Source organism: Epinephelus fuscoguttatus, linkage group LG13 (assembly GCF_011397635.1).
Source record: "Epinephelus fuscoguttatus linkage group LG13, E.fuscoguttatus.final_Chr_v1".
In the NCBI taxonomy this organism is placed as follows: Eukaryota; Metazoa; Chordata; class Actinopteri; order Perciformes; family Serranidae; genus Epinephelus; species Epinephelus fuscoguttatus.
In genome coordinates, this window is record NC_064764.1 from 43,259,192 (window position 1) to 43,269,954 (window position 10,763).

At 45.8% G+C, this 10,763-nt stretch overlaps 1 protein-coding gene across 2 annotated transcripts in view; it reads right to left on the reverse strand.

Annotated features, from left to right (window-relative positions):
• Positions 1-10,763, reverse strand: part of LOC125899392 (TBC1 domain family member 8) — a 46,217-nt gene that overhangs the window by 35,057 nt on the left and 397 nt on the right. For both annotated transcript variants that reach the window (XM_049593667.1, XM_049593666.1), the window contains exons 2-4: positions 2,641-2,751; positions 2,339-2,457; positions 1,867-2,095 (exon numbers count right to left, since the gene is read on the reverse strand). In XM_049593667.1, the coding sequence (XP_049449624.1) occupies positions 1,867-2,095; positions 2,339-2,457; positions 2,641-2,751 (459 nt within the window). The remainder of the gene's footprint in view (positions 1-1,866; positions 2,096-2,338; positions 2,458-2,640; positions 2,752-10,763) is intronic.

Sequence of the window (10,763 nt, forward strand, 5' to 3'; positions counted from 1 at the left end):
TGCCTTGTGTTTCTGAACACTTTGTGTTACTGAACGCTTTGTGTTTCTGAACGCCTTGTGTATCTGAACACTTTGTGTTACTGAACGCTTTGTGTTTCTGAACGCTTTGTGTTTCTGAACGCTTTGTGTTACTGAACGCTTTGTGTTTCTGAACGCCTTGTGTATCTGAACGCCTTGTGTATCTGAACACTTTGTGTTACTGAACGCTTTGTGTTTCTGAACGCCTTGTGTTTCTGAACGCTTTGTGTTACTGAACGCTTTGTGTTTCTGAACGCCTTGTGTATCTGAACGCTTTGTGTTTCTGAACGCCTTGTGTATCTGAACGCCTTGTGTTTCTGAACGCCTTGTGTATCTGAACGCCTTGTGTATCTGAACGCTTTGTGTTTCTGAACGCCTTGTGTTTCTGAACGCCTTGTGTATCTGAACGCCTTGTGCATCTGAACGCTTTGTGTTTCTGAACGCCTTGTGTATCTGAACGCCTTGTGTTTCTGAACGCCTTGTGCATCTGAACGCCTTGTGTATCTGAACGCCTTGTGCATCTGAACGCTTTGTGTTTCTGAACGCTTTGTGCATCTGAACGCCTTGTGTATCTGAACGCCTTGTGTATCTGAACGCCTTGTGTATCTGAACGCTTTGTGTTTCTGAACGCCTTGTGTATCTGAACGCCTTGTGTTACTGAACGCCTTGTGTATCTGAACGCTTTGTGTTACTGAACACCTTGTGTTACTGAACGCCTTGTGTATCTGAACGCTTTGTGTATCTGAACGCCTTGTGTATCTGAACGCTTTGTGTTACTGAACGCCTTGTGTATCTGAACGCTTTGTGTTTCTGAACGCCTTGTGTATCTGAACGCCTTGTGTTACTGAACGCCTTGTGTATCTGAACGCTTTGTGTTACTGAACGCCTTGTGTATCTGAACGCTTTGTGTATCTGAACGCCTTGTGTATCTGAACGCCTTGTGTATCTGAACGCCTTGTGTTACTGAACGCCTTGTGTTACTGAACGCTTTGTGTTTCTGAACGCCTTGTGTTTCTGCAGGAGCGCACTGAACACCTTCAACCTCAGACATAAAAGAAGAGCCTGACGTCATTGTCCAATCAGATGAGTTGAGCGGCGGGCTTTGGTAGTGTACATGGTTTGTGTTAAGCTAACGTTAGCTCACGTTCAATGTCACCCTGGCCAAGTTGCAGGATGCAGCTGAACAAACTCAGCCTCGACTGCTTTCTAACATTTGACCACCTGTAACCTGATGATCTGCAGCGGCTCATCAAACTGTCCCTGAATCGTCCTGAAATAATCCTTGAAACAACCATTATCCAGGTGGAGCTCCTGGACCTGCTGGTGGTACTTCACGTGAGAGGGCCTCATACCCACACAGACATCTGTCTCCCTGTGTCCAGTCCCCAGGTGTCCTCCACCTGTCTGCTCAGAGTTTAAGGCAGAGATCTGCACCTGTACTTCACAGCAAAACAGTGGTGAATCTGACGACAGGTGAGGCAGTGGTCGCCCTGGACGAGTTAAAAGAAGAAGACGCAGCAAGCTGCAGAAAGTTCTCTGTCTGATCGGTGTGAGAGGAGACTGAGGAGCCTCTATTGTTATTTATTGCTTTTCTGGGTCATTATTAAAATCTAGTGTAACAGCTGCCGTCCTCACAGAGGAGCAGAGCTGTCTTTAAAACAGACATGAAGAACGTTTGTTATTCAAAAAACTTTCAGATTTTCAGTCGAGCACTCCTCTATCATGACTATCACTCTGTAAAAACTGACACTGACAGTCTGCATGAATAAATATGGAGACCGACGCCCTGACTGACATTGTGTTCAGTGTCCTGGTTTAAAATCAGAGCCCTCCGGTTGGACTACAGACCTTCCTTCCCCAGCAGGAAGGAGTAGAAGGCCACATGGTTGATGCTGAGGTAGAGGAAGCCCTGCCGAGGCACCCGACCCTTCCAGCAGCAGCACGAGTAGTACGTCACCAGTTTCTCTGACGACGGGAGGCCGAAGTGCCGCTCGAACTTCAGCAGCACCTCCCTGAACTTCTCTGGGTCGTCTTCCTGGGCGGCCTGGCGGCCCCGAACCTCCTCTGCGATGAGGCCCTGCAGGGGAGGGAACATACGCTTGTTACTGCAGAGCTCTTTACATGGATATCATCATCATCATCATCATCATCATGTAATCTACAATGAGGCAGATGTTTTACTTTGATCCTTTAAATCCCCGTTAACTCCACAGAGAGAGTTCTGTCAACACAGCTCAGACTCTACAATCATCATCATCATCATCATCATCATCATCATCAACATCCTCTGACAGGACTCATGCACCAGCAGGTGTCACACCTTGACTTTTCCTGTGACAAAGCTGGCGACATCCTCCTTGTTCTCAAACACGGTCAGAGAGTGGAGCAGGTTGTGGACCAGCCAGTCCCAGTGCTTGTTCACCTCCTCTATGGCAGCTCCTGAGGGACAAAAAGATGAAACACAGGAGGGAGTTTAACAGCTGGAACACGTCACAGAAATCTTCTCAGGCAAACTCAGACTGCACACACTCTGCAGAGTATCAGAGATGAAGAGTATAACTGATGAAGAGCTGAGAGTGAAGACAGACAGCAGGAGGGAGGAGACTCTGTGGTTCATCTCACCGCTGGCGATGACCCAGCTGATCTGGGAGCCGGGAACCTGGAGGAGGATGCGGAATGGTGTGACCCTGGCATTGGAGTCCAGCACGGTGTCCAGCGCCCCGACCAGCAGACCTGCAGAGACCAGAGTCACACTGAGGTTACGTTCATGCAGACATGTCTCAGACACAGAGCTCCTGCAGGCGCTGACCCAGACTGTTGTTCTTCATACTTCTCCATCACTTTGTTTTCATGTTTTTTTATCCACCTTATTTTCCTCTGATGATCTGCACACACTGAAGACGGTTACACAGTTTCTTGATCAAATCTTACTGACAGTTTTCACCATCATAATGTCAGTGCCATCATCAGTATCAGTGGGAATTGTACATGTTCATGTAAGTCAGGCATTACATTAAATCTAGAAGAGGACATCTGTGTTGGTTTAACAGATCATAAAATGTGCTGGATGTTGGTCGTGTAAACAGAACTGCATCATGGGAACTTTCCTGCTTTTGTCAGAAACACAAACATAGAGCCACAGATACTGTCAGGCTCCACAGGGAGGAAGAAACAAACTTTACACTTTAAATGAGTCAGGATTTCACCACATAGCTGTATCCACACAGTCAGAACACTGAAGCATGAAAACATCAGAGCAGATGAATTATGGGTAATTTAAAACATGCTAAGGTGTACATGAAGCTCTGATGTAGCCACGACACATCTCCTCTGGAGGCCTGCTATTGGCTACATTTGGGGAGGCACAAAGGAAGTCCTTATTTTACAAGTCCCTGCAGTCAGCACCGAATAACTCACACGTCAGAGGGACACACTGTCAGATAAACCCAACCTGCCTTTACAGAGTCTGACCCTGCACGTCAGGGTGCTGAGTGAGGAGGATGAGGGCAGTGAGATCTGTATCTGAGTGTCAGCTCTACCTTCTCAGACCTGGTGCACAAAGAGCCTGTGATGCATGGAGAGAAGAGGAAGAGGGATCAGTATCAGTTCTGCTGCATGTTCTGATTTAACTCAGACGATAAAACCTCCAGTGAAACTGACACAGAACAAAAAGAGCTGAAAGAGTCTCATCACAGTGAGATTCACTGAAGGTTTTATGATCCTGTGGGACTCAGGGTTTAAAGGTCTGACTGCAGAGGGAAGGTGTGGCTACGCGGTTATTTATCTTATTTCATTTCCTCCTCTTGTTTGTGTGGGTACATGCAGAACCTTAATGTACCATTGAACGTCCTCGTCATGTACGTGTGCTGTTGTTTTGGATCTTGTGGGGCTGGTACCCACTTTCATATAAACACACACGTATTTGTTCCCTGACAGCACACTGTAAAAAGTGTCTGTATTTGACTGTGATACAGATGTTGTTTAATCCTGTAAAACACAATAAAAAAGGGTGTAGCTGCGTCCTCAGCGAGGCCACCTGAGGGGAGACCAGACGGTGGCCAGCATGTTTCTACAGTGACAGTGTCCTGCCACTGGGACAGCTTTACCAGTGTTAATCGCCAAGCGAGCGCTCCCACCTGACCCTGACCCCTGACCCTGACCCTGACCCGGGTGATGCTCAGCACAGAGCGGCTAATGCTGGCTGACCAGTGGAGACTACAGGGTGGAGAGTGGGCAGCAGGCACTGAGCTATATTTTTGTATGTTAACGCAGCTGGCTGCTGGTCAGCGAAGCCAAAAGATAAAAAGATAAGAGACAAACATTAAAATGTCTCCACCTGTGAATGGACAGAGCTCTGAAATGACTCAACACAACACCGGAATAAAATCAAAGGCCTCTTTATATGCTTTATTCTTTATTTTTTACTTTTGTTTAACGTATTAACGACTAAATTCGTGGCTAATGGTTGAAGTGCTATTGACAGCAAAATGAACTGAATCTGTCAGTGAGGCTGCAGATTGTAACCAACTGAAACTTCTCCCTTGTGAGAATCTGAACTGTGGCGACTGGCATGAAAAGGCAGAATGCAAACAGCCCATGAACGTATGAAGACACCGGGTACAGCGCTGAAGGTGGAACTCTGTTCATTCCTATTAAAGTTTCTCAGCGGCGCATGAAGCCAAAAAAGCTCCACGACTGCAGTATGAAGTTATCTGGATGTTCATTGGGACCACAGAGCAGGAGCACTAGAGACTTCTGTCAGCTGAGCAGACTACTTCCTGTTTAGTGCCCCACTAACTTGAATGGGATGAAATGATTTAATCTTTTGGCTCTTCTAGACTTCACAAATGTTCTCAGACCAAATAGATTAAATCGTGATAGGGAGAGGAATCATTTTGCAGATGTTGTGTTGCTCAAAAACATGTATTCCCTGATTAACAGAATAAAGTCTTTTTGGGCCCGATGACATCACGTGACTGAGTCAAGAGCTGAAATTCCCCTGTTTGGCCACGACGGATACTGGCTTTAAAGTCCAGCGCACTTCCTGGACGGGTGGAACAGCTCCATCTAGAAACAACATGGCCGACTCTTATGGCTGCTCCATAAGTACATAAAAACAGTTTATTACCAGATAAGGAAGACAGCACTTCTTAGTTTCAGGTGATTCTAATCTAATAAAAACACAAACATTATTTTCCATCTGTGCCAATGAATCCTTCCTTCATTTGCATATGATGCTTATGATCATTAAACTGAGGGCGAGTTAACACTGAATATGTGCATCATATATATGCTCTGTGGGGAACTTGACTCCAGGAGGATTATGGCCTTTGTTGATGGAGCTGTGAGCAGGTGGAGATGTGAACAGATAAAGTCTCTCCCAGCAGCTCTGGCTCTCAGCCAAGTGTAAACTGTATCTGCGAGTCAAAGTCGACCTGCCTGAAGCTGCGACGCCGGCAGCCCAGCAACACTAAACCATCCGTCTGTCACCACAAAGCCCAGAAGGGGTTTCCACTGGTAAACCTTCCAGAAAGAGGAGTCAATAAGAATCATGGCCGCCCTCCGTCAGGGTCACACTGACGGAGAGACAAAGAGTCGACATTTACGAGGCTTCCAGGAGAACAAATAAAAAAGATCTGCAGGACTGAGATGTCTGTTTGCTCTTAAACGCATCACAAGTCTTTTTCTTTGTGTCAGTGTGTTAAATGAAAGTAAAAACAGGAGCGTTAAAAACAAGAAGACATGAGTGTTAGAGATAAACACACAGACTGGTATGAAGAAACTGATGAGCTGCAGATGTTGAGCTGCCCAGCCCTTCTTAGAAATCCTGCTCACATTATGTCATCATCATCATCATCATCATCATCACCATCATCATCATCATTGCTGCTGTGTTTTCACAGCTGTGAGACCAGTTTCAGTTTCTGCTCTAATATCCACAGTTAGAAACATTTTAAATAAAGACGTCAGATCAGAGCTACTAAATAAATCAGACAACTGTGCTGCGTGTCGTTTCCTCAGCCTGTGTGGCACCAAGCCACAGAGAAGCTGGTTTCATGAGTTAATGTTGAACGAGGTGACAACAGGACCTGACCCTTCATCCCTCCTGCTATGGAAACACTGGGAAAACACACACACACACACACACACACACACACACACACACACACACCAGGAAGTTCCTACTATTCTGTTTTATGAGACGAGGCCCAGCTGGTTTCCTCACAGGGAAGAAAAAGAAGGAGCAGAAAGAAGAATCTGTGTCTATATATTAATGATATCAAGTGTCCCTCATCATAAACCCACTGTCACTGTGTTGTACAGATTCAAACTCAGACAGGAAGTGAGACAAAGGAAACAGCAAACAGGCCGCCATGGAGAAAGCTGTATCTCAGTGGTGGGAAGCGGTCATAACGACTACAGCTGCAGCCAGCACGTGGTCAGAAATGTGTCGAATAATCACTTCATACACGACTGGGTCAAACTCTGACATCATGACAGCAGAACAAAAAAAAACTGCTAAACTAATGCTTCATATTTAACGTCTCTGCTATCCATGGATCCCTACATGTGCACGTTATTATGCAGTCAATGTGATGAAACTTTAAAGTTATGTTTCAACAGCATTGTGGCTAACATGTGGTCAGGTTTAGGCACAAACATCACTTCATGTTTTGGCTTAAAATCCCTTATCTTGGGGTGGCTTAGTGGTAGAGCAGGCGCCCCATGTACAAGGCTGTTGCTGCAGCGGCCTGGGTTCGACTCCAGCCTGTGGCCCTTTGCTGCATGTCGCTCGCTCTCTCTCTCCCCCTTTCACGCTTGTCTGTCCTGTCCAATAAAGGCTAAAAATGCCCCAAAAAATATCTTAAAAAAAAAAATCCCTTATCTTTGCACAACCCAGCAGGAAACACACATGACAGAGTCCCCAGTGGAAATGCAACGGTGACTCGGTATAAAACATTTGGTTTAGTTGTGTGTTGGCGCCATACATGCCTGATGCTACTTCTTATGTTGGTTCTGAGAGCGTGTGTGAAACAACTGTACAGGAAGTGAGAAAATGGTGACATGACACAAAGTGCTGCAGACTTTAATAGACATGTGTGTTTCTCGTCACGAAGTTTTAACCACAGTTGAGGCCCATAAAGTTGGAGCCTGTAAGATGGTGTTTCAGAGCAGCTGCACCAACGACGTTCATTTTTAAATCTCATTAATCATAGTTTAACTTTAAAGGATATAGAGGGACATATGGACAGACATTATTATATAATCTAATGGTACAGTAGCCCAGAGCGGACAAACCAAACACTGACTCTATGGGCCGGTGGTGGCTGCAGTCAGAAGCCCCTCAGCGACGAACAGTGTCAGAAGAAAACAGATATTTTAATGTGAAACGTCTTATTCAGTGTTTTTACCTTTTTAAATCAGTATTTCCACCATTTCAGTTCAGCTGCTGTTCCTCTGTCAGGCTCTGCTTTGTGCTTTTGTTCCTTAAACACTTTATATCTTTTACATTTTGAATGTTAACATACTGATATTTAATAAACCCTATTGTTTTAAAACCTGGGCCCAGTGTGTGACCCTGACCTGGGGAACCCACTGGTTCTCACTGGTTTAAGAATGTTAGTTGTCGTTACTTTTTCATTTGAAGCGTTCCCTGGCACAAGAATTTCATTTAACATTAATAAAGTTCTATTGAACTGCACTGAGTTGAACTTTGATTTACTAAAACAAAGATTAGTTTTAACTTAGTGTAGTGTACCTGTGGTGTAGTTATGTATCTGTGGTGTAGTTATGTACCTGTGGTGTAGTTATGTACCTGTGGTGTAGTTATGTATCTGTGGTGTAGTTATGTACCTGTGGTGTAGTTGTGTACCTGTGGTGTAGTTATGTACCTGTGGTGTAGTTATGTATCTGTGGTGTAGTTATGTACCTGTGGTGTAGTTGTGTACCTGTGGTGTAGTTGTGTACCTGTGGTGTAGTTATGTACCTGTGGTGTAGTTATGTATCTGTGGTGTAGTTATGTACCTGTGGTGTAGTTGTGTACCTGTGGTGTAGTTATGTATCTGTAGTGTAGTTGTGTACCTGTGGTGTAGTTGTGTACCTGTGGTGTAGTTGTGTACCTGTGGTGTAGCAGTGTACCTGTGGTGTAGTTGTGTACCTGTGGTGTAGTTATGTATCTGTGGTGTAGTTATGTACCTGTGGTGTAGTTGTGTACCTGTGGTGTAGTTGTGTACCTGTGGTGTAGTTATGTATCTGTGGTGTAGTTGTGTACCTGTGGTGTAGTTATGTACCTGTGGTGTAGTTGTGTATCTGTGGTGTAGTTGTGTACCTGTGGTGTAGCAGTGTATCTGTAGTGTAGTTGTGTACCTGTGGTGTAGCTGTGTACCTGTGGTGTAGCAGTGTATCTGTGGTGTAGCAGTGTACCTGTGGTGTAGTTGTGTACCTGTGGTGTAGTTGTGTACCTGTAGTGTAGCAGTGTACCTGTGGTGTAGTTGTGTACCTGTGGTGTAGCAGTGTACCTGTGGTGTAGTTGTGTACCTGTGGTGTAGTTGTGTATCTGTGGTGTAGCAGTGTATCTGTGGTGTAGCAGTGTATCTGTGGTGTAGTTGTGTACCTGTGGTGTAGTTGTGTACCTGTGGTGTAGTTGTGTACCTGTGGTGTAGCAGTGTACCTGTGGTGTAGTTGTGTACCTGTGGTGTAGCAGTGTACCTGTGGTGTAGTTGTGTACCTGTAGTGTAGTTGTGTACCTGTGGTGTAGCAGTGTATCTGTGGTGTAGCAGTGTATCTGTGGTGTAGTTGTGTACCTGTGGTGTAGTTGTGTACCTGTGGTGTAGCAGTGTACCTGTGGTGTAGTTGTGTACCTGTGGTGTAGCAGTGTACCTGTGGTGTAGTTGTGTACCTGTAGTGTAGTTGTGTACCTGTAGTGTAGCAGTGTACCTGTGGTGTAGTTATGTACCTGTGGTGTAGCAGTGTACCTGTGGTGTAGCAGTGTACCTGTGGTGTAGTTGTGTACCTGTGGTGTAGTTGTGTACCTGTGGTGTAGCTGTGTACCTGTGGTGTAGTTGTGTACCTGTAGTGTAGTTGTGTACCTGTAGTGTAGCAGTGTACCTGTGGTGTAGTTATGTACCTGTGGTGTAGCAGTGTACCTGTGGTGTAGCAGTGTACCTGTGGTGTAGTTATGTACCTGTGGTGTAGCAGTGTACCTGTAGTGTAGTTGTGTACCTGTAGTGTAGTTGTGTACCTGTAGTGTAGCAGTGTACCTGTGGTGTAGCTGTGTACCTGTGGTGTAGTTGTGTACCTGTAGTGTAGTTGTGTACCTGTAGTGTAGCAGTGTACCTGTGGTGTAGTTGTGTACCTGTGGTGTAGTTGTGTACCTGTGGTGTAGCTGTGTACCTGTGGTGTAGCTGTGTACCTGTGGTGTAGTTGTGTACCTGTAGTGTAGTTGTGTACCTGTGGTGTAGCTGTGTACCTGTGGTGTAGTTGTGTACCTGTAGTGTAGTTGTGTACCTGTGGTGTAGCAGTGTACCTGTGGTGTAGTTGTGTACCTGTGGTGTAGCAGTGTACCTGTGGTGTAGTTGTGTACCTGTAGTGTAGTTGTGTACCTGTGGTGTAGCAGTGTACCTGTGGTGTAGCAGTGTACCTGTGGTGTAGTTGTGTACCTGTGGTGTAGTTGTGTACCTGTAGTGTAGCAGTGTACCTGTGGTGTAGCTGTGTACCTGTGGTGTAGTTGTGTACCTGTAGTGTAGCAGTGTACCTGTGGTGTAGTTATGTACCTGTGGTGTAGCAGTATACCTGTGGTGTAGCAGTGTACCTGTGGTGTAGTTATGTACCTGTGGTGTAGCAGTGTACCTGTAGTGTAGTTGTGTACCTGTGGTGTAGTTGTGTACCTGTGGTGTAGCAGTGTACCTGTGGTGTAGTTATGTACCTGTGGTGTAGTTGTGTACCTGTAGTGTAGCAGTGTACCTGTGGTGTAGTTATGTACCTGTAGTGTAGCAGTGTACCTGTGGTGTAGCTGTGTACCTGTGGTGTAGTTGTGTACCTGTAGTGTAGCAGTGTACCTGTGGTGTAGTTGTGTACCTGTAGTGTAGCAGTGTACCTGTGGTGTAGTTATGTACCTGTAGTGTAGCAGTGTACCTGTGGTGTAGCTGTGTACCTGTGGTGTAGTTGTGTACCTGTAGTGTAGCAGTGTACCTGTGGTGTAGTTGTGTACCTGTGGTGTAGCAGTGTACCTGTGGTGTAGTTGTGTACCTGTAGTGTAGCTGTGTACCTGTGGTGTAGTTGTGTACCTGTAGTGTAGCAGTGTACCTGTGGTGTAGTTGTGTACCTGTGGTGTAGTTATGTACCTGTGGTGTAGCAGTGTACCTGTGGTGTAGCAGTGTACCTGTGGTGTAGCTGTGTACCTGTGGTGTAGTTGTGTACCTGTAGTGTAGCAGTGTACCTGTGGTGTAGTTGTGTACCTGTGGTGTAGTTGTGTACCTGTAGTGTAGCAGTGTACCTGTGGTGTAGTTGTGTACCTGTGGTGTAGCTGTGTACCTGTGGTGTAGTTGTGTACCTGTAGTGTAGCAGTGTACCTGTGGTGTAGTTGTGTACCTGTGGTGTAGCAGTGTACCTGTAGTGTAGCAGTGTACCTGTGGTGTAGTTGTGTACCTGTGGTGTAGTTGTGTACCTGTGGTGTAGCAGTGTACCTGTGGTGTAGTTGTGTACCTGTGGTGTAGCAGTGTACCTGTGGTGTAGCAGTGTACCTG